The 24,433-nt window shown below is 44.6% G+C and overlaps 1 protein-coding gene across 1 annotated transcript in view; it reads right to left on the bottom strand.

Moving 5' to 3' along the window:
- The window catches only part of LOC126272397 (uncharacterized), a 125,425-nt gene extending 103,095 nt beyond the window's left edge, over positions 1 to 22,330 (bottom strand). The window contains exon 1 of the mRNA XM_049975220.1: positions 22,176 to 22,330. Coding sequence (XP_049831177.1) covers positions 22,176 to 22,247 — 72 coding nt within the window. The 5' untranslated portion in view covers positions 22,248 to 22,330. The remainder of the gene's footprint in view (positions 1 to 22,175) is intronic.
- Between the last annotated feature and the right edge of the window lie 2,103 nt (positions 22,331 to 24,433).

Here is a 24,433-nt window from a genome sequence, read left to right as displayed (position 1 = left end):
AACTGGCTCGTCACAATACGCCAGTCACTACTCTTGATGAACTGTGGTATAGTGTTGAAGCTGCATGGGCAGCTGTACCTGTACATGCCATCCAAGCTCTGTTTGACTCAATGCCCAGGCGTATCAAGGCCGTTATTGCGGCCAGAGGTGGTTGTACTGGGTAATGATTTCTCAGGATCTATGCACCCAAACTGCGTGAAAATGTAATCACATGTCAGTTCTAGTATAACATATTTGTCCAATGAATACTCGTTTATCATTTGCATTTCTTCTGGTGTAGCAATTTTAATGGCCAATAGTGTGCTTGATAGAGAAGCAGCGGCTCTGGTCTCGTAAACTGACAAAACGGCCGGGAGAGCGTTGTGGTGACCACATGCCCCTCTATATCTACATCCAGTGACTCCCATGCTCTGAGGATGACACGGCGGCCGGTCGGTAGCGTTGGGCTTTCATGACCTGTTCGGGCGGAGTTTAGTTTAGTTTAGTTATAGGGGCTGAAAGCATTCAGTCGTGCCGCCAATCTGTCTGCTTCTTGATCCGTAGAGAATGACGGGCTTTTGGGTTTTATAGAAACGAAGACGATCCTTGGTGATGAAGGCCAGCTGACTACATGCCCGCTGATTGGCTCAGCGAGTACCGCCGAGATGCGCCTACATGTGGCGCAGCGGCTGTGGGATTTGGGAAAATTCACCGATTCGACGAGTGTGTGTGCGGCCAGAATCCGCCCTCTGAGGGACTTCGTCTGACGGGCTGAAAGCTGCCTACGGTCTGGCCAGGGGATGCGCGCCGTCGTGGCCTTCTAAACACCTAGAAGTCATGGGTCAACGTATCGGTCGATCTCCAAGGGTGAAAGCGCTCAACATGGGAAACAGGAGTAAGCGTGGCAATACACGAGTATAACCGACAAAACTCCGGAGGAACTGGCCGGGCCGCGCACATTCATCACCGCTGATGGCACGCACGGCGCCGTCTGCTGGTGGGCCGGTCGGTATCGTCGTAGCTGCTGCCCACGACCCAGGACAATAGACCCGGCGTAAATTTTCCCTCTCCCTCTCACCCGTCCTGACGCTTAGTTGCCCGGATAGACCGGATCGTTACGGCTGTTTAGTGAGGAATCAACCACTAGACGTCACGCGAGGCAGACCCACCAGTATAAAAGTAGGTAGGATATGGAAGCAGTAACAGCGGAAGAACTCACTGACTTCCAACTTCCAATTTGATGTCAGATGAATAAAAAATCCTTTAGAAGTGGTTCAGTGCTTCTAAAGCTGCTCAAGTCGACGGTTGGTGATGGTGTTGTGAAGTGGAAACGTGAAGGTACAGCAACAGCTGGCCGAGCGTTTGTAGGTGCTTCAGTCTGGAATTGTGCGACCGCTACGGTCGCAGGTTCGAATCCTGCCTCGGTCATGGATGTGTGTGATGTCCATAGGTTGGTTAGGGTTAAGTAGTTCTAAGTTTTAGGGAACTGATGACCGCAGATGTTAAGTCCCAGAGTGCTCACAGCCATATGAACAGCCACAGCTAAACCAAAACCAAGCAGGGACAGGGACAATCGTGCACTGTGGAAGGCGGTTGTAAAAAGCAGCACGAAATTAGCCGAAAGAATCACTCGTGAGTTTCGGCGCGCTACCAGTAGCCCAAATAGCACATTGAGTGCAATGAGTTAAATAGATGAGGCACAAACATCGCAATCAGTGTTAAGCGACGTTTGAGGTGGTCTAAAGAGAGATGGCAATGCACAGTAGAAGTTATTTTGAGGCATGAATCACTCTATACACGGTGGCAATCCGATAGAATGGTTCGGGTTTGGCGAATGCCTGGAGAACATTACCTGCCGTCAGGTGTAGCGGCAGCAATGAAGTTCGCAGAAGGTGGTGTTAGGATATGGGGGTTTTGTACGTAGTTAGGTTGCGGTCACTTTATTATGCTTAAGAAAATTGTAAATACCGAAGGATATGAACGCATTTTGTAGCAGAATATAGGAGAGGAACAGTTGACGATGATTGCTTGTATCTGCATGAGGATGCATCCTGTTATATAACAGCATCTGTGAGGCAAAGGTTTGCAGGAATAACGTTTCTGAAAAGGACAGGTCGGTCCAGAGTTCGGATATGAATCCAGTGGAAGACCTTTGAGATGAGTTAGTACGTCGACTACGCTTCATACCCCACCGTCCAAATCAGTACCTTCTCTGGTTTCGGTGCTTGAGTACGAACAGGCTACCAATCATCCACAGGCATTCAGAAGCGTCATTGAAACAGTCCCCACCGGAGCCATAGCCGTTACAAAGGCGAAATGTGGACACATCCCATATTAATGTCAACTAGCAGCATCCCGATATTATTGACCAGATATTGTACTAACAACCGGTACGTCGCAATGGCCTATATAGACAGTCAGCCATTGAGAATTCCTCCCATTGTTGATCCGCTGAAGGTTTTCCTATATTTCCCGATAATTTTCAGTCGTGATTTTTTCTACACTACAGTCTCGTCCGCGACAGATTCATTAAGCCACCGCTGTTATACAACCACGTCAATTACGCACATCTTGAACAGTAACGATGTTATACTTCGCTGGGATACGTCTGAATCTGTTTACACTTCTGATGGTTTCTCTCCACTGGAACAGATGTGCTCCTTGTTATCCTTTGTTCGTTATCAGTATGATTACTTATCAACTGGATACAATGACTTTAATCAGCCGATGTACGACAAAAACTTGTTTTACTGATTTTGTGATTCGAGAGTCTGGCTAACTGGTCACTCCCGCTCACCTGCTGGGGGTTTGCGTTACTTTATGTCGATGAAACCATTGAGGGTACCCGTGGGAAAAAGCACGAGTGCTTGCCGTCATAGCGATAATATCGTTAAATTCTTTCAGAAACTCTTTATCGCTGTTGTATTCACCAGTGTACTCGTAGTTGACGCCAAACACAAATGTCACGGGAAGAGAAGCCCCTACCACCGAAAGCAGCAGCCGTTATGCACGCAGTCACTATGCCCTCATCACAGGGCTAAATAGGTTTAGGTACACTATGACAAAACAGGAGGCCACACAAATAAGCAAATATTAACAACCACCTTTCGAGAGAATACACAAACAATATTCTCTCAAAAGTGTGTTCTTGTTATGACGTATCTTGAGTGCGAAGTTCACTAGGACTGATCTAATTTTGAACGCTGGTCTAGTCCTGAATCCAGTGAATGATGACGGGTACAACTAGCAGAATGTCCAATTGGGCTTTTCGGGACAGCAGCTGTAGATGACCCAAGGTGTTGTCTTCAGGCACGACGTTGATTCTATAGGATTAACTGTTCATACATTCTACACTATGTGAACAAAAGTATTCGGACACATGACTGAACATGACTTATAAGTACGTGGGGCCCACCATCAGTAATGCTGGGGTTCAGTATGTTGTTGACCCACCCTTAGCCTTGATGACAGCTTCCACTCTCGCAGGCATACGTTCAGTCAGGTGCTGGAAGGTTTCTTGGGGAATGGCAGCCCATTCTTCAAGGAGTGCTGCACTGAGAAGAGGTGTCGATGTCGATCGGTGGGGCCTGGCACGAAGTCGGCGTTCCGAAATATTCCAGAGGTGTTCTATAGAGTTCAGGACAGGACTCTGTGCTGGCCAGTCCATTACAGGGATGTTTCTGTCGTGTAACCACTTCGCCACAGGCCACCCATGAACAGGTGCTCGATGGTATTGGAAGATGCAGTCGCCATCCCTGAATTGCTCTTCAGCAGTGGGAAGCATGAAGGTGCTTCAAACATCAATGTAGGCCTATGCTGTGATATTGCCACGTAAAACAACAAGGGGTGCAAGCCCTCTCCATGAAAATCGTTATCACACCATATCACCGCCGTCTCCGAATTTTACTGTTGGTACTACACACGCTAGCAGGTGACGTTCATTGGGCATTCGCCATACACACACCCTGCCAAAGGATCACCACATTGTGTACCGTTATTCGTCACTCCACACAACGTTTTGCAATTGTTTATTCGTCCAATGTTTACGCTCCTTACACCAAGCGAGACGCCGTTTGGCATTTACCGGCGTGATGTATGGCTACAAGCACCCTTTCGGCCATGAAATCCAAGTTTTCTCACCTACCGCCTAACTGTCATTGTACTTGCAGTGGATCATAATGCCGTTTGGAATTCCAGTGTGATGGTCTGGATAGATATCTGCCTATTACACATTACGATCCTCTTCAACTGTCGGCGGTCTCTGTCAGTCAATAGACGAGGTGGGCCTGTAGGCTTTTGTGCTGTACGTGTCCCTTGACGTTTCCACTTCACTACCACATCGGAAACAGTAGACCTAGGGATGTTACCCGACCCCGTTCAAAGTCCGTGAGATCCGCGGAGCGCCCCATTGTGCTGTCTCACGATGTCTAATGACTACTGAGGTCGCTGATATGGAGTACCTGGCAGTAGGTGGCAGCACAAAACACCTAATATTAAAAACGTACGTTTTTGGGGGTATCCGGATACTTTTGATGACATAGTGTATCTTAGTGTATCCTTGTGTCCTTTTGCATCTGCGTTTGGGGGATGGATGTTCATTTGATGGATGTTCCTTGTGAACAACTTGCGTGACGTAAGGCGGAGATGTATAATATCGGCTGTGCTGTTTGTGTTCTTCATTTCTCACCTGGATGCTGGACTTTTCATGTGATACACCCTCTGTGTATTGTTGTGCACCATATGTTCTGGTGGACACACCAGTATATATGATGATTAGAACCACTCTGAAAAGCTTGTAAAGGTATTGCATGGTAGGCTGTGCTGAGAAATATCTGTTAAGAAAAAAATTTGATGCATTTCGACGTTTCCGATTGACTTAGCATTAAGCTAACCAATAAGGCAATTGCACGCGCAAATTCAAGCCTCCCGCCAGACACGGTGTCACTGAACGTCTTCTTCGTTTGGTTTTATAAAACCGGTCAAGAGAGCGATACAAAAATAGGGCGTGGGACAGAAGTAAAGATCGAACCCGAGCTAAAGCCTGAGCAGTCTCGTGCGCAACATGTACGCTATGAGAACAACTGAAACTATTTTATTGTATCTGGCGGGCCGCTTGAATCTGCACACGCAACGGCCTGATTGGCCAACTTCAATGCTGATTAATTCGGAAACGGCGAAACTTATCGGATTTTTTCTTAACAATTATTTCTCAGCAAAAACTACCCTGCAACATCCTTACAAGCTTTCCAGACTGTTTCTGGCCACCCTGCACGTATATGGGTTGTAACGAGTATAGGTGCAGATATTTTTGTGTGTGGTACCTTAATGTGTACACACATCAGTGTGTTAGTTGTTTTTCCTCTGTGTGTAACACTCTTCCCATAAACACGTCATGCAAGTTACTACTTGGTTTTCTGCACGGTCGTAGCCGCACCACCAAGGAACGCATGTCAGCATAAACTCTTCGTTTTACTACCTCACTTCGATACCTGACCTGCTGCCTAAGGGAAAATAAGCATTAATAGCATACTCTTGCCAGATGTACTTGGAGGTAATAACCAATCTAAAACATACTTCTGTTAATAGCCTTCAAACGAAGTAAAAGCGAACGTAATGTTGTTTCAGCACACTGTCCTGGAAAGTTCGCCGGTACCAGGACGTTAGTACGGCGAACCACTAGGGTAGCTACGCTTAAAGTATGTGAGTCAGCGAGACACGCCCAGATCTTAAACGCCGAATTATGCAGCTGATAGACATCAGAGCCTTTCTCTTTGATGAAAGGTTACAGGACGCCCGTTTTGTACGAAAGTTTTGTACTATCACTAGCAAGACGTTCATCATGTTTCAAGAAATTGTAATTCAGCATTATGAAGCAATGTTCGTGAAATTAGTTGAACGAACAGTTCCTTGTGCGATTAAAATTCTACAGCTTTTCGTCCAGGAATACTATTTCGCAGTGTTTGACAATACTTGACAATCGTCGACCTCTTTCGTTAAAACTGTTAGAGGTTTAGTTCGCATTTAAAAACCAAGGAAGGGAGGAGGTCATAGAGACAGTGGTCAGGCCCATATTGGACACTAACAGGCTAATAAATAGGCCTTATTTTTTCCAAAGGAATCATCCCGGAATTCGTCTCAACTGAGAAACAACACGAAATCTAAATCTGGGTTGTCGTATGGGGATCTGAAATAAGAGACCTATTAGATGAAAATAGAGGGTGTGTTTCTTATAGTGCCCCACCCCTCTCTTTCTCTCTCTCTTCCTCATTCCATCAAATATAACTCTGTATCATCCAAACTTTTAACATGCCGTGCTATTTTGATTCAGGCCTACTAAGTCAAGGTAATATTTTTCCTCTCTTCCTTCATCCTTCTCCAAAACTCTTTCATTTTTTCTTATCTGACCGTTTGTCACCAGTTATTTCTTCGTTTGCTTCATCTTTCTGAAAACCTTTGAATTTTTTGGTTTTCATTCTGAATTTGTCTCTGTCGAGAAAAGTATTGTGGAAAACTCGCAATTCCTTCTAAGTTCTTCTTTGTCCGCGCGTCCAACACTGCAGGAGTCACAGCTGTGTGCAGCCTGCCGCCATGCGGGACATCTGACAGGCTCGAACCACCTTGTTGCAATAATGACGGACGCCTCGCCCGACAACTCGTCGTGCTTTTGTTCACTGCCAGGTCTCCGTAGACTATCTGCAAGCGCCTAAGAATATCTGCGATGCTCCGGTTTTACGCCAAAAGAAACTGAAGCATCCCCTTAGAAAAATTAAGAATGACTCTGCTGGTAAACCTCTACGTTACTTGATTTTCAAACAGCTGACCAAAACTGAACGTACTCAGACATTTCTCTCTTTGCTTATTCTGATCATCAATAAACTGACACACAATATTTTTAGCGCAACGCAATCTGACTTTCAATAATCCCTACAAAAGAATGGTCCTGACTAACAATAATCTACACCTATCATGAATCACTTACCTCACAAAAATCTTCGTTACTCGAACTACTGCAATACAGCGGGCGCCAATACTGCCAGCTAAATAAAAGATTCTAACTACTGGTAGGCATAGTTAGCAAATGAAAAATCTTCGTTACTCGAACTACTGCAATACAGCGAGCGCCAATACTGTCAGCTAAATAAAAGATTCTAACTACTGAAGGCACTAACTACTGGTAGGCATAGTTAGCAAATGAAAGATTTTGATGGAGAACAAACAATGTATTTACCTTAACAGTGTTCTCATTTCATGACATCCAGTCCTTTTTCTGACGGACACACGTCCAGATCGTCGTCTCTCAAAACTCAGCCATCTCTCTCCCCACAGCCACCACTGCTGGCAGCTCTCCTCCAACTGCGCAACGCTACGCGCTCTTCACATCCAATTGCCCAACATTACAATAGTGAATATTCCAACAATGCCAACCAGCCACAGACTGCACACAGCACAGTCAGTGAGTTTCATGCAGAGCGCTACGTGGCGTTACCAACATAAAAGCCGGCCGCGGTGGTCTCGCGGTTCTAGGTGCGCAGTCCGGAACCGTGCGACTTCTACGGTCGCAGGTTCGAATCCTGCCTCGGGCATGGTTGTGTGTGATGTCCTTAGGTTAGTTAGGTTTAAGTAGTTCTAAGTTCTAGGGGACTAATGACCACAGCAGTTGAGTCCCATAGTGCTCAGAGCCATTTGAACCATTTGAACCCACATAAAAACATAAAAACATAAACAGCCTATTTACAAAACTCGATGACAGTTCTCTACCTGCAACGTACCTCCGTTACAGACGCCGTTTTGAAGGTTACGTATAACGCCGCCACTTAATGGATCTTCTTGAAATGATTGAGGCTAAGGCGGGAATATTCTATGATGTCCCGCAACATATTCCGCATTTTTTTCAAGCGAAATTGGCCGAGAAAAAAATGTGTTGCATTACTCATTGAACGCTCCTCTTACAGCTCTCGTAATAGGGAGCACCCGGCTTCGTTCTCCGTCCGGCCATAGAATTTAGATTTTGCGTAGTTTCCCCCAAATCAATGTAGGCGAACGCGTGCTGGTTTTTTGAGCAGTCCAAGGTCGTTTCATATTCTCTTCCTTTTCCTGTTTCGCTCTCGGTGTCTAATAATACACATGTTATTAGACGTCAAAAATTCTAATTTTCCTTTTCTTTATTGAAGACTTGACAGTAGAGTACGTAGGCATAACGATTGTTTTCCTCAGTAACGTTACAGGCGCACAAAGTAAGTGACTAGACACGATCTGCCAAGTAACCTCTTGACAATAACAGCGGTGTTTCAAATAATCGGCTTCTTTTTTGTGTGCGTTAATGATAACATAAAACGATAACGCTTGATCAGAATGATGTTATAACGCTGTTTCCTATCTTGTGGAGTAGCTATTGTTTCAGTTAGCCTGCAGCTCACGAGGTACATGACACAACATTCCACAAGCAGGACCGCGATCTGTTGCTTTCTGTGTGTCATTAATAAAAGGAAACATAGAGGTAATTGAACTTGCTAGAGACGCAAGTGCCTTAAAATGGTGTTACACGATCCAGAAATATATAGTAATAAGAATTATTAGACCAATAAAAAACAAAACTTAAGGGAAAGTTGTTTATACATAGGAACCTTGAACTGATGATGGAAACCTCCTATTGTGTAGTCTCTCTTTCCATTGAGGAACATATTTAGTTATAGTGTATTGTACAATTGCTTCCCTTCCGAAAGTGGGGAAATGCTGGCACCGAGGAAAGTGCTGCAGAGCTCTGTGCGAACACCTTCACAGTCGAGGTGTTGTATTGCTGTTTAATGACTGTAACTAGGCATCTTCTCTTTCCTAACAGACGCAGACAGGAACAGATCGTGGTCATCATCGTTCTGGTTGTGGAATTTCGTGTCACGTACCTCGTGAGCTGCAGGCTTCAGCACAAGAAAGGAAACAGCGTTAAAAGAACGTTATTCTGGTCTGCAGCCATTGCTTTTTCATCATTTCGTTAAATTGTATGGCCACTGAGCACAACAGTGATATACACATCAGTTACGTAATCAGCGTGTACCGACAGTGCGATACATGAACTAATCTGCGCTTGAGACTGCCACAATTTACCATATTTATAGTAAAATAAACTATTTTTATTTCAATTTTGCAATGAAGATTTATGGCGTTCCGTTTTGTTCATAAACAAAATTTCAGACTACGAATGCGTATTGATGTCTCTGAATATTAAGAAAAACAGGGAAACTTTATTGGCGCGAATGTAATGGATGCAGCAGATGACGGTTGCTACTAATTTTCGAAAACTTTTTGATAGCTTTCGATTGCTGATCGCTCGGGAATACTGTCAAGCATCTGCAGTCTCCCGACTGTGTGGTGTGGTTTTGTCACTTGATATCGTTTCAGAGATTTATTTTTCAAAGCTAATTTTGCTATAAACACCATTAAAAACTTGGCTGCAGGAGATGAAGAAGGATTTCAGACGAATGTAGCGAACGACGTATCGTTTTTTAATAAAGCCTATCAATGTTGGTAAGAATGGAGGATCAGAAGAATGAGCAAGACGGAAATCACACTCTGCAAAAGGATGTTGCCTCCTTATTGGACCTTTAATGCAGATTTCGTAGATGCAAAATTACCGCCCTTGTTAGAAACAGTCGAGGAAACACTCAGTTCCAGTTTTCTTCATAACTTAACGAGAATAAAGGTGCTCAAGCTGCACATCACTTCAGAAATTACTACTAGATACTAAAGAGCTTGAAACTTCTCGATACTTCTACGAGTATTTACTAGTTTCTCTCACCGGACCAATAATTTCCATTTTAATGAAGCTCGTTCACTCGGAGAGTTTTCTGTCGTAACGCTGCGTAATTTCCATGCATCATGCAACCTCAATGATTTCATCTCAGGTTTCTGGAGCTATTTTCAAGCTCACCTCTCTCTTATGTTCATGTTTCTCTGAATAAGCATTCGTGACATTTTTCAGGTGAGTGTCAATAATCTCGTGATTCTCTATACTGCTTCACTACCAGTTCGTTTTCGATGTGCACATCTGCTGACTCCGGTTTCTTTGGCGTCGAGAGGCCCTTTCACTCCTCTTCCCACTCAACTTTCTTCTTGTTGACTTTATCTCTTCACTAACAAGAGAGACCGCTTCGTAGAAACGTTATATCAATAACTCCCTCCACCATTTCTGCTTCCAACTCCCACTTTTCTTTCTTTCTCCTATCTAATCGTTAATAATCATAAAAGCTCATCACAGACAGTGAGTGGATGGGAACTTGTCAATTCAAGAATAATGGTTGTTAATTTGGACTCGATAATTGAAGCATCCTACATTCACATTAACACACCAATTGGAGATACCAGCTGAACAGAGGAAAGAAAAGCTAAACAAGTATTTCAATGCGTGTGCGGGGTGGAGCTGCACGAGGAAGATCCCGCACCACGTGGAAGGGTGGCGTGGAGAAACTGTCAATCGTGCAAATGAAGAAATTGAGGAAGACTGGGGTGGAATGGAAAAAAGGGTAGAGCGAGAACTATTCCCACACTTTAAGGCATAAAGGAATTGAAGGAAACAAAGAAAAATCTACAGCGGTGTATTAAAATTAGTTTCCCTTAGTTTCCTCTGCGTGTCTGGCTGTCTCTGAGGAAATTAACAGCCTATGCTCCAGAAGTTATCCCGGTGTACTGAATATTCTATGAGGTATCGAGACTGCAGCCGGATGACGTTGACTTCTTGCCACAATATTTCGGCTGGAAACCGTTCAGCGATCTTCAGGTGAGTGGCGGACACTTACTTGAAGATGGCTGAACGGTTGCCAGCCGAAATACTGTGGCAAGAAGTCAACATAATCCGCCTGCAGTCCCCATACCTCATGCTCTAGATTCAACTGTTAGATTCCGCGTTCGATTCAGAGTAAGCTTCTGCACTCCAGCCTGTTCTCTTAATAGTACACCTACATCTATACCTCGTAAGCCACCTTATGGTGTGTGGCGGAGGGTACTTTGTGTACGAATCTTACTTCCCATATTTCCTATTACAGTCGCGAAATGTCCGCGGAAAGAACGAACCTCTGTGTGAGCTCGTTAACTTCTAATTCTAGGAACGAAAGCTTTCGGAACATTAGGAAAAAAAAACACACACAGTGGTGTAGAACCCCTCTCTTGCAGTGTCTGCCACTCGAGTTGGTTGGTCATCTCTGTGACGCTTTCGTACCTACTAAATGAATCTGTAAAAACGCGTTGCTCTTCTTTGGATCTTCTCTATTTCGTCTATCAGTCCTATCTGGTACAGATCCTACACTGGCGAGCAGTATTCAAGTATGGGTGGAACGAGTGTCTTCCAAGCCTGTTCCTTTGTTGATAAACTACATTTCCTGAGTATTCTTCAAATGAATCTCAGCCTGGCATCTGCGTTACTCACGAATGATTTTATACTGTCGTTCCATTTCACATCGCACTGCACGCATGCTCCTACGTACGTTATGGAAATAACTGCTTCCAGTGATTTTTCTGCAATTGTAGTCTCATAAAATAAAGAGTCCTTCTGTCTATGTATTCACAATACGTCCCATCTGCATCCAGGATCGATCCTCGGCAGGCCTTTCTGCATTTCGCTACAATTTTCCACCATCGCAACCTCTGCATATACAACTGCGTCATCCACGAAAAGCCTCTACAAAGTCATTTATATACGCCGTGAAAGATACTGATCTTATAACACTCCCCTGGTGCACGACCGAAATTCGTTTTACATCTGGAGACTTGTATCCGTACAGAATGACGTGCCGTGTTGTCTTTGCTAGAAACTCTGCATTCCAGTCACACAGTTGGTCTGGCATTCCGTACTCTCGTATTTTGTTGATTAGGCGGCAGTGCGGAACTGTATCACATATCTTCCGGAAGTCAAGGAGCACGGCTCTATCTGGGTGCTTGTATCTTCTATTTTCTGGGTCTCGTGGGTGAACAGAGAGAGCTGTGTTTCACAATATTGTTGTTTTAGGAACTGATGTTGCTTACTACAGAGGAGATTTTCGGCCACCAGAAATGTCATAATAAGGGAGGATGAAACATGTTCCAAAATTCTATTATTGACCAACGTCAGAGAATAAGGCCTATAGTTTTGAGCGCCAGTCCAACGACCCTTCTTGAAACCGGGAATGACCTGTGTTTTTACCGAACCATCAGGCACACTTCGCTCTTCCAAAGACGTACGATGCACTGCTTCCAGAAGAGGGGTAAGTTCTTTCAAGAGCTCTATGTAGAATCGTACTGGTATCCCAGCAGGTCCAGTGGCCTTCCCTCTGTTGAGTGATTACAATTGATTTTCTATACCATGGTCACTTATTTCGATATGAGCCATTTTGTAGTTTGTTCGACGATTTAGAAGAGCCACTACTGTGCGATCTTCCGCTGTGAAAAAGTTTCGGATAAAGCCGTTTAGTATTTCGGCCATTTCTGCGTCGTCCTCTGTTTCACTGCCATTATGGTCACAGATAGGGTGACGGTATGCAGACGTATTAAAAAAAAAGGATAAACAGCTTCAAAAACAGGACGAAGTTAGAAAAAAGGGGACGCACAAACATATGTTCAAATTCCATAAATAAATTAATTATTAGCTATAACATACGTTCCTTAACTTTTAATGATACTTCTCTGAAGAGCCAACTTTCTGTATAAGTTTAGGCTTGCTGAGCACATAATTGTAAAAGGATACAAAGGAAAATTATTTTATGTTATACTCGTTCATCAAACACGTTTAACAGATTCAAAGTTCAACCTATTCCTGTCATCAGTCTGCTGTGTTGCAGTGAGCGAAAATGCTTGTTCAGCGTATGCATTGTGCCCTGATACAGAAAAAGTATTCTGCAAGTTTTAACAATTCCGAATGACAATCAGCGGACTTACTGTCACAAAAATACTTGGCCCATTTTTAACTACGAGATGATCCACTAAATTGAGTATCATTACCAATCTGTTTCAGAAATTTTCTAAAATTACAAAATTGTTCAAAACATTTTACATCTTCAGTTTCAAAAGCTTTACATTTATTTCGTAAACACAAAAGGCTTTATTCAACATCATTTTAGTTAACATCTTCTTTAACAGAAATCCATTTGAAATAGGAAAAGTTGTCAAAGGTACAGAACAAGCCTCTTAAATGTGCATGGCACGACTGATACAGCGACACATGCTTCCTCCATAAAAAGTTTAACTTCTTTATCAAAGCCTTCTTCTGTTGCAATTTGCAGCTTCTGTTTAACCTTTAGGCAAATAAATTTTTCATTTAATCGGTTCTCAAGCGCCTCATACACAGAACCTAAAATTTCAGTCACATCAAGCACATAATTACCGTCCTTGTTTACTTGCAGAATATTTGAACTGAACGCACACATCAATGAACACAAGTATAAAGGTATGCTTCATTTAACCTGTTCTCAAAAAACTTAAAAAAATACCTTGTTGGCTTGGTTTCAAACAGAAATTAAAATTTCAGAGCAGGATACATTTCCAGTAGCCTTTCAATGCCTGGGAAAACAGACAACAACCTAGTTTTCACATGCTGTACCTTTCTAACAGCGCAAGTAGAAAAGCAATTATGATCGTCACAATATCAAGTATCTTACAAAACTCACTAGGTTACAATAAACAGCAAATCACACTCTGATATGAGTACTGCGTACATGACATAAAACCTATAATGCCAAGCCAAGACAACATGAATACGGCACAGAAAATACGGAACGGAAATTTTAAGTAATCGATGCTTGTACTTGCTCATGGAAAATCGATAATATCGACGATCCTGCTGCCATCTGTAAATAACGTATTTAAGAAAAGATCAATAGAACGGGGGGTAATTGAAAATATATTTATTTTTACGGTAAACTTTGCGAGAAAGGAGGACAATGTAAAACTCCGTCTGGACCCCAGACAAAGAGGTAGAAAGGTGGACATGTCCAGATTTTTCCGGACGTCTGGTCACCCTACTCACAGAGTATCTGAACAGTTGGCTTTGATCCGTTTACTGATTTAACATAAGAACAAAACTTCTTAGAATTTGACTTCCGAATTCGTTGAATGCCTTACGCATGGTTCTCCTTACTCTAATTCTGGCGTTGTTTAGCTTAGGTTTGTCCGATAGTCTTTGATAACATTTAAATTTGATGTGCAGCTCTCTTTGCTTACGTATCAGTTTTCTAAGATGGCTGCTGAACTCCGACGAATCTTTTCCATCCCTCACACCTTTGCCTGGGGCATACCTATTTAAAGCGCATGGTAAATACTCTTGAACTTTGTCCATTGATACTCAACGTTGTTAGTGCTGGAAATAAAATTTTAGTGCTTAGCGCTCAGGTAATCTGAAATCTTCTGTCAGAGGTCGAGCTATTGATTCAGTTCGAACCGTACGCAGCACGATCCGGTTACAAGTTATACAGTGGGTTCAATACCCCATCGGCAGGTCGTGGTACATCACCCGTCACGAAAACAGCAAAGCCTCACGTTCTGCTCATTTGCAACTTGGAAGCAGGCTACTTGAGACGGAAGCAAGCTACGTGTCAGCACCGTCTTTTACTTTCACTCATTTCCATTACACCTCGCGTAATGCACGTTCATCAGTCATCTGCACTGCACAGCTACGCAACAGACATAACAAACTTGACTCTGGAGAAGGTGAAAGAGCAAGATGGCAAAGCAATGGAGAATACGGAACTGCATTTGTGAAGAGCAGAGTTCAGTTGCAAGACTGGGGGTATTCGCGTACATATTCTGCGATGGACCTGAAAAGTCTTCAATTTTTCTAATTTTGTTGTTGTGATCGATGCAAGTTGGCAGAGGTATCGTAGTGTGGGCTGTTGGAATTATTAGAGTAAACCACTCCACCGTACAGAACTTCCTTCTAATAGCATCTTTCCCTGGAGTTTATTGGGTGTTCTCGTGCTGACTGTACAAACTCATTACGAATCGTGAAGCCCTTTTTGAATCTTCTCTGTCCCATTAAGTCAGTTTCACCAAAATTAACGTTGACAGATTTATGTTGTTAGTCCACTTTAAGATGTGTCTTATTCCAGTGAATCATTCCAGAAAGTATACACAAACAAGGTCGGATCTTTCGTTGTATTTACGAACATTATATTTGCTTATTATTATTTTGCTCACCATGTTCTTAGACTTGGACAAGGTTATCTGCAACAGTAACAGTAACTAATAGATTCAGTTGTATAAATGTATTTTGTGTCACAGTTGGTTTCGGCTCCTAGAAATGAGAATCACACAGCGGCTGAAAAAAGTGGTTACGACACTAAATATATTTTATCCTGCTGTAGCTGCAGTTTATTCAAATTTCTCTTCTTGAGGGTCAGCTGTCAGTCCCCACATCAACCACTGATGGTTTTCAAGTCTTCTTGCACTTTTTAACAAACAAATGAAAATTAAAATGCTCATATGGCATTACTGGCCGCTTGGTGCAAGTCTTTCCGTTTGTCGTCACTTCGGCGACTTGCGCTTCTTCGTGATACAGGTGACACGAAATGATTAGAACAACAGACGCCCTTTCCCCGAGCAAAGAAAATCTCCGACCCGGCCAGCAATCGAACCCACAGTCCTGCGATCTAGACAACAGGCTGGGGACATTCGTTAACCATTTTCTAACCACATGTCCTCCCTGTACAAAAGTGAGTAAGTCAGCTAGTCACAGCCGCCAATGGTAACGTAGTGTAAGCTACAGCACTAATACGAGGTGGTCAGAAAGATCGACTAGAGAAATTTTTTCTGGCGTTGAAATCACTTGTAAGTGATCAATCTCCGACATCGCTGCTGCCGGTAAAAGATCCTGCAACGGGACCGACGACGACTGAAGAGAATCGTTCAACACGACAGAAGGGCAACCCTTCCGCAAATTGCTGCAGATTTCAGTGCTGAGCTATCAACAAATGTTAGAGCGCCAAACATTCAACGAAATATCGCCGACGTAGGCTTTCGGAGCCGAACGTCCACTCGTGTACGCTTTATGACTGCGCGACAAATTGCTTTACGCCTCGTCTGAGGCCGGCATTGGACTGCTGATGACTGGAAACATATTGCCTGGTCGAACGAGTCTCGTTTCAAATTGTAACGAGCGGATGGACGTGTACGGGTAATGGAGACAACCTCATGAATTTATGGTCTCTGCGTGTCAACAGGGAACTGTTCAAGCTGGTGAGGGCTCCGTAACGGCCTGAGGCGCCTGCGGTTGGAGTGATATGAGGCCCCTGATACGTTTAGATACGACTCTGACAAGTCACACGTATGTAAGTATCGTGTCTGATCACTTGCATCCATTGACGTCCATCATACATTCCAACGGGCTTGGGCAATTCCAGCAGGACAATGCGACAACCCACAGGTCCACGATTGCTACAGAGTGGCTCCGGGAACACTTTTCTGAGTTTAAAAACTCTTGATGTCCACCAAACTCCCATACATGAATATTATTGAGCATATCTGGGATGCATTGCTACGCACTGTAGGATTTATGGTGTCGGTTCCCTCCAGCACTACTTCAGACATTAGTCGAGTCCATGCCACGTTGCGCTGCGGCACTTCTGCGTGCTCTGGAGGGGGGGGGGGGGGGCTACTCGATACACGATATTTGGCAGGTGCACCAGTATCTTTGGCACCTCACGATTTTGGGCAGCTACCTCATGATCAAAGGTTCCCACAAAAATTTAATGAACTTGCTCGGAGTGTAGCTAGACACCGATACCTCGTGTTCACCTTCGTCTTATATTATGCGCTGACAGGCTGGGTCAGACAAATGGAAATGAAATGAGCGTACGGCATCGTTGTCCGGGAGGCCCCTATTTGGGGAAGTTCGGCCGCCAAGTGCTAGTCTTATTTCATTCGACGCCACATTGAGCGACTTGTGCACCGGCGATGAGGATGAAATGATGATGAAGACAACACAACACCCAGTCCCCGAGTGGAGAAAATCTCCAAAATGGCCGGGAATCGAAACCGGGCCCACTTGCATGGGAGGCGAGCACTTTACCACCCAGCTAAGCAGGCAGACTGGGACAGACAGAATCAGAGTGTATGACGTTCGGACGGATGGCTGCGGTATACAAACACGGTAGTGTTGCCATTAACTGCAAGGTTAACAATAAAAAAGTGTGACGAATTTCGTAAAAGAATCTAAGAAGATCTGGTGAACAGAACGTGCCTGATTGTAGGAGAAATATGCAGGATGATAAAGCTGCCCCTACAGCTGTAGTTTTATGCAACACGCATTGTTGTTCTGGCCTACATCCTCTCTCAATCGCTATACGCATACTATTAATCCTACAGTAGAAATCAACAGGAGCTTTCTTGTAGTAAATTTAATGTTTTCGCTGGAGGCCACGGTTTTCGAAGTATTCAAGAAAAGCGTACAAATATGCCCTTCAAACGCACCTCCACACCCACACTTATCCCTCATCAGTCAAGATATCTAGTTTGTAATTCGTGGGGCACTCCCTCCTGCTACTGTACAAAAATTTTTGACTAGACATGAACTGTTTCCGATATTCGACCTTCTTTGGTCTCTGTCGATTGGTCTGTTACCAACAACGTATTCAGCTGTTTCGTTAACGTTATTGATTTAATGAAAGAAAAACGACTTTTCTGAAGGTTACGCCAAAAATAATTACGTTGACAAATGATCCATACTTAAAACTTGCAGGCGCAGTAGTTTCTAATGTCAGAAGGCCTGACGAATACAACGATGTAAATGTTCATTTTCCACAGCTAAAATTCACAATATTGTTATATAAAATTTACACAAATGCCAGTTTTGCAATTTGTGAGTCCTCGGCTGAGCCGGTGACGTAATAATGCCAGTCAAAGACAACTACGTGGACCAAAAAGAGGAAATACGACGGCCGTCCACGAAGTACTTTACGTTTTGGGATTAAAAATAAATAAAGTATTGGAATTTTTTAAAAATTATATGCAGATGAAAGCCACACTTAAATACTACTTTTCTACATAGTTGCCATTTAAATTAAGGCACTTATCGTAGCGATGGACGAGCTTGGAAATTCCTTTGTCGTAAAATTCGGCCGCCTGCGCCTTCAACCACGTGGTTACCTCTTCTTGAATTTGTGCGTCGTCATCAAATAGCTGCATAGCCAACCACTTCTTCATTGCTGGGAATAAGTGGAAGTCGCTCGGTTCCAGGTCGGGACTGTACGGCGGATGAGGAAACAACTCCCACTTAAAAGATTCGAGAACTTCACGAGTGGCATTTGCCATGTGGGCCCGGGCGTTGTCGTGAATCAGCAAGATCATTGAGCCCAACTTTCCCCTGCGCTTGTTTTGTATTGCTCTTCTGAGGCTGTGCAGAGTTTGGCAATATCTTTGAGAGTTTATTGTAGTGCCTCTTTCCAGGGAATCCACAAAAATCACACCTTTTCTGTCCCAAAAGATAGTCGCCACGTGGTTGCAGGGGCAGGCGGCCGAATTTTACGACGAAGGAATTTCCAAGCTCGTCCATCGCTACGATAAGTGCCTTAATTTAAATGGTAACTATATAGAAAAGTAGTATTTAAGTGTGGCTTTCATCTGTATATAATTTTAAAAAAATTCCAATACTTTATTTATTTTTAATCCCAAAACGTAATGTACTTTGTGGATAGCCCTCGTAATTCGTGCAGTGGTAGGTGAGATTCCCACGAGCAACATACTATAAATTCTGTCTGGAGAGGCTAAATGCAGGAGTGAGGGTGAGTTTAAAGGCCACTTTTATATTCATTCTTGAAGCGAGTGAGAGAATATGAAAATCTCGCATGTGGGTTTTAAAGGCCAGATATAACACTGCGTGTTGCATAAAACCACAGCGGTAGGGGCAGATGAATCGCCCTGTATAGACATTGACGCTATATTACCAAGCCAACAATTGCACGGTCTCTGAACTATTTTTGTAATAGAATGAGCGAAACAAAAATACGTTTATTTAACCGCGTCGAGGCTGAACTAGAGACAGTGCGGTTTTAGTAATCACAAATAGAACTGCACATAATTACCGTGAAGCATTCTAACAATGATCTACCAACAGCAAATCAGCGTATGCAGGGTCTCTCACAATTCCTATCACAGGCTGCTGCGAGTTGTAAGGGTGATTTACCACATAAAGTTTTGATAAGGAACACATGTTCGGATGTGAAATAAATTTGAGTATCGGATCAGTTTCAAATCTCCCGCTTCATAGTACGGACACAGCAGAGACAGTGAACTGTGACCCGTTTGCTCTACACGGGCCCTTGGCCTCGGCATGGGCAATGGTGGTGGTGGTGGTTAGTGTTTAACGTCCCGTCGACAACGAGGTCATTAGAGACGGAGCGCAAGCTCGGGTTATGGAAGGATTGGGAAGGAAAGCGGCCCTGCCCTTTCAAAGGAACCATCCCGGCATTTGCCTGAAACGATTTAGGGAAATCACGGAAAACCTAAATCAGGATGGCCGGAGACGGGATTGAACCGTCGTCCTCCCGAATGCGAGTCCAGTGTGCTAACCACTGCGCCACCTCGCTCGGTATGGGCAATGTTTCGAGTACTCATCGTCGGGTTATCATCTACGTGTCGTAGGGCGTCCTCTTCGAAGAGCTCTGTCCGTGTCCGTGGAGCACCACAGTCCTTCTTGAGAACGTACCATTTTGCCGCAGCCGTTGTTGTAGTTTGACAAAAATGGTATGTGATGTCATCCACATCTGCACTGTATCTACAAATGTACTCCGTAAGCCACCTTGCGGTCATTGTCACATCCTCCTTTCTTGTTCCAGTCGCGAACAGTTCGCGAGAAGAACGACTGCCAGTGAGATTCTGTGCGGGCTCGAATCTCTCTCTGTCCGAAGCTCGTGGTCTAGTGGCTACCGTTGCTACCTCTGAATCGCGGGGTCCCGGGTTCGATTCACGGCCGGGTTGGAGATTTGAACTGCGTTTAGAACAGGAAAGGGGATTACTACGCGTTCAGTAAGTAATGTAACACATTTTTCTTTTGAAAGCAGATTGGTTTTATCCGGGATTCCAGTATACCATATTATTCCCCACTAATTTGATTACAAATCCTGCTTTTCAACCTAATCTCCGTTCAGTGCGACGGCCTTGAGCCACCTTACTGGGGGGGGGGGGGGGCTCTATGCCCGTATGGTAACACTACTGGCCCACACTTGAGCCAAGGTCGTGCTGCATCGATAACCTCCCCATCACCCACCTACTGCTTCTGCACAGTACATCTTTCATTGGGCCAAAGAGGTGGAAGTGGGAAGGTGCAATATCCGAGCCGTAGGGTTGTCAGGAAAAACGGTACAATGAAGTTTTGTGAGCTGCTCTAAGGTGCGCAGACTTGTGAGGCCTTACGTTGTCACGGAGAAGAAGTTCGTTTGCATTTTTGTGGAGATGAACACGCAGACATCGTTCTTCATTTTCCTGAGGGAAACACAATGTACTTCAGTGTGCTCGTTGCACCGAAAAAAGGACATCAGAGTAGCCCCTTAAGAGACCGAGAAGACCTCCCCCAAGACTTTACTGGCTGACAGTTCGGCTATGAACTTTTTCTTAGGAGGAAAGGTCGTGTGGCCTCTCTCCACAGACCGCCGTTTTGTTTCTTGTTCGAAATGATGAAACCATATTTGATCGCTTGTGACGATGTTTGACAAAAAATTGTCACGACGAGCCGCCTTGTTCAGATAGTGATAGACGCCTCGCCCAACGACTCACCGCGCTTTTGTTCACTTTAAAGTCTCCGTAGACATTTTGCAAGTGCCTATGAATACCTGCGAAGCTCTGGTTTTCGTACCTCCGCTACAGACGCCATTTTGGAGGCAATGTACAGCGCCGACACCTATCGGAAGTTCATTAAACTATGGGGACTGAAGTGCGAATGTTCCACTGTGTCCCACCCACATTCGGCTTTTTTTTCAGCCGGAAACTGTCAAAAAAAGTGAGGTTGCATTACTTATTGAACACCCCTTGTTGTAGTGATATATAGTACGCTCCGTCAGTCACCGTATGACGGCTTGCGGGATATTTATGTGAATGTAGATGCATATATCGGCCAAATTCTTCATTTATGTGTAAATGGTGTCAGTAACTTCTGGCTCAATAAAGCATTAATATTGATGATGTGCATGCAGCTGTCGAAATGAGTTTTTCAAACCGATACCTGCTTGGCTTCATTCATTTAAAACTGTGAAAAGGTAGGATTTTGCGCGCCCGTTTATTGCTTATAATAAGGCCTAAGCATCTGTCGCTAAAATTGTCCTTTTTATAGGTGGTGCAATATATATTGAACAAAACATACTGCGAGATGATGCACAATAAACACAACGAGGTTGACAATGAAGCCCAGTAGTAAGGCAATATTATTCTAAAGTCAGTAACCAGGCAACCACGGGTCGGAAGGAAACAAAGGATCCCAAAACACTACTCGCCGCTCGCAGGCAAAATTCTCAACTGCCTGCTACAGCTGATCCATTGGGGACCTAAATATAGAGGCTGGAAACAGTTTCTACCATCTCCGTTTGGACTGGCTATCTCACGATAGAACGTTTACTCAAAGACCTTTTGAACTCATCCATAGGAAAGCCCTGGATGGTCCCTAGACAATATATGATGAAAGGACATCTCGGCGCCGGCGGAGGTAGCCGAGCGGTTCTAGGCGCTACAGTCTGGAACCGCGCGACCGCTACGGTCGCAGGTTCGAATCCTGCCTCGGGCATGGATGTGTGTGATGTTCTTAGGTTACTTAGGTTTAAGTAGTTCTGAGTTCTAGGGGACTGATGACCTCAGAAGTTAAGTCCCATAGTGCTCAGAGCCATTTGAACCTTTTTGACATCTCGGTTGTTGTTTACGCGTATTTGCTTTCCTTAATTTTGCACGATTGGTCAATTTCAGCCTTTCAGGCCATTCACAAGTGCTGGGATACCAATATGTCGTATTATATCCGCTCACGAATTGTTGACATCTACTGCACTTGAGAATGGCCTATAGGAACGAAACTGGTCAATCGTGAAAAATTAATCAAAGCAAATACTCGTAAAAAACAGACGACGAGGAACCACAACAATGTCTTTAAAAATACACGGCTGAGGAGCCGCACGTGAAGATCAATTCGTAATTTTTAAAAACGACGCACGAGTTGTCGGTGGTGTGCAGGTCGGTAGGGCCGCCGGCGATGGTGAGGTACTCACCGCGGGCGAGGCGGCCGCGACGGCGGCGAGCAGCAGGAGGTGCAGCAGCGAGACCTGAGGCGGCAGCGGCATCGTCGCTGGCGGAGGGTCGGGCCTCGACTGAGGATCCAGGTCAGCCCAGCCGCAGCTCCAGCCGCCCGCTCGCCTCTCACATACGCGCGCCTCCCGGCTTTCTCCTGCCCCGGGCGCGGCCAAAGCGTCTTCACGCAATCGAAAGTCGCCTCGTCCGATGAGGAGGGGCGCCACGACCGCTGCCAGCGGGCCGCTCTCCTCTCCGCCGCCAGCCACCCTCCGAGGGCCGGTGACGTCATCAGCCCCCATCGTGCCGACGGCAGGCCGCTCAGAATACCTGCGAGAGGTGAGTCGGGGTGCGGGCAACCCCTCCTTCCCCTCGGTCCCTGACGTCCTGTGGTAGCCAGAGATTAGCGATACTGGACATCACAAAAATATATTTGGTGATACGATAAATAACTCTACCACGATAGTTGTGAACAACACTATGTGATCAAAAGTTTCAATATGGTGTTGGCCCACCCGTAGCCTTGATGATAGCTTCCACTCTCGCAGGCATACGTTCAGTCAGATGCTGGAAGGTTTCTTGGGGAATGGCAACCCATTCTTCACGGAGTGCTGCACTGAGGAGAGTTATCTATGTCGGTCGGTAGGCCTGGCACCAAGTCGGCGTTCCAGAACATCCCAAAAGTGTTCTGTAGGATTCAGGTCAGAACTCTATGCAGGCCAATCCATTACAGGGATGTTACTGTCGTGTAACCACTCCGCCACAGGCCGTGCATTTTGAACAGATGCTCCGTCGTGTTGAAAGGTGCAGTCGCCATCCCCGAATTGCTCTTCAACAGTGGGAAGAAGGAAGGTGCTTAAAACATTAGTGCTGTGATAGTGCCACGAAAAACAACAAACCCCCTCCATGAATTTTACTATTGGCACTACACATGCTGGCGGATGACGTTCACCGGGCATTCGCCATACCCACACCCTGCCATCGGATCGCCATATTGTGTACCGTGGTTCGTCACTCCACACAACGTTTTTCCACTGTTCAATCATCCAATGCTTACGCTACTTGCACCAACCGAGGCGTCGGTTGGCATTTACCGGCAAGATGTGTTGCTTATGAGCAGCTGCTCGACCATGAAATCCAAGTTTTCTCACCTACCGTATGCAGTGCATCCTGATGCAGTTTGGAATTTCTGTGTGATGGTCTAGATACATGTCTGCCTATTACGCATTAGGACCCTTTTCAACTGTCGGCGGTCTCTGTCAGTAAACAGACAAGGTCGGCCTGTACGCTTTTGTGCTATACGAGTCCCTTCACGTTTTCACTTCACTACCACATCGGAAACAGTGGATCTAACGATGTTTAGGTGTGTGAAAATCTCGCGTACAGACGTGTGACGCAAGTGACACCCAGTCACCTGACTACGTTCGAAGTCCGTGAGTTCCGCGGAGCGCCCCATTCTGTTCTCTCACGCTGTCTAATGACTACTGAAGTCGCTGATATGGAGTACCTGGCAGTAGGTGGTGTCACAATGCACCTAATATGAAAAACGTATGTTTTGGGGGGTGTCCGGATACTTTTGATCACATAGTGTAGGTCGCAACTATCGAGGAAGAATTTTTTATCGTATCACCAATTATTACTTCATAGTTTTCTCTTTGGCGGCTGTTTGGTTCAGGCTATACCAGTCCTCTGTTGTTAAACCGTCGGTTACATATTCTTGGTTCACTTCCTACCAAATTTTCCAACAATATCCAACTCCTTGGTTGCCATTGTTGTCATTTACAGTGCAGTCATTTTGTGCTGATTCATTGAAATAAGAAGATGGGCCGGCCAGTGGAATTAACTCCAATGAAGAAAGGTGCCATACTTGCGTATGTATCAGTTGGTCTAAGCACAAGAGAGATATCCTCTAACATAGGTTTTATTCAGTCCACAATTTAGAGGTTACTGAAGAAATACGGGGAGAAATGGTATATTGATCGCGAGAAAGGCAGTCGTAGAAAAACGCCACCTGTCAAACAAGGAAGGATGTTGAAAGACTTTCGGTCCCTGCGGAGGTTCGAGTCCTCCCTCGGGCATGGATATGTGTGTTTGTCCTTAGGATAATTTAGGTTAAGTAGTATGTAAGCTTAGGGACTGATGACCTTAGCAGTTAAATCCCATAAGATTTCACACACATTTTTTTGAAAAGACTTTCTCTCATGGATCGTAGCCTGTCATCAGTTGACTAAATCAAGAC

Source organism: Schistocerca gregaria, chromosome 5, assembly GCF_023897955.1.
Source record: "Schistocerca gregaria isolate iqSchGreg1 chromosome 5, iqSchGreg1.2, whole genome shotgun sequence".
NCBI classification, from domain to species: domain Eukaryota; kingdom Metazoa; phylum Arthropoda; class Insecta; order Orthoptera; family Acrididae; genus Schistocerca; species Schistocerca gregaria.
The sequence above is the reverse complement of the archived record's forward strand: the minus strand, read 5'-3'. Positions and strand labels throughout refer to the sequence as shown.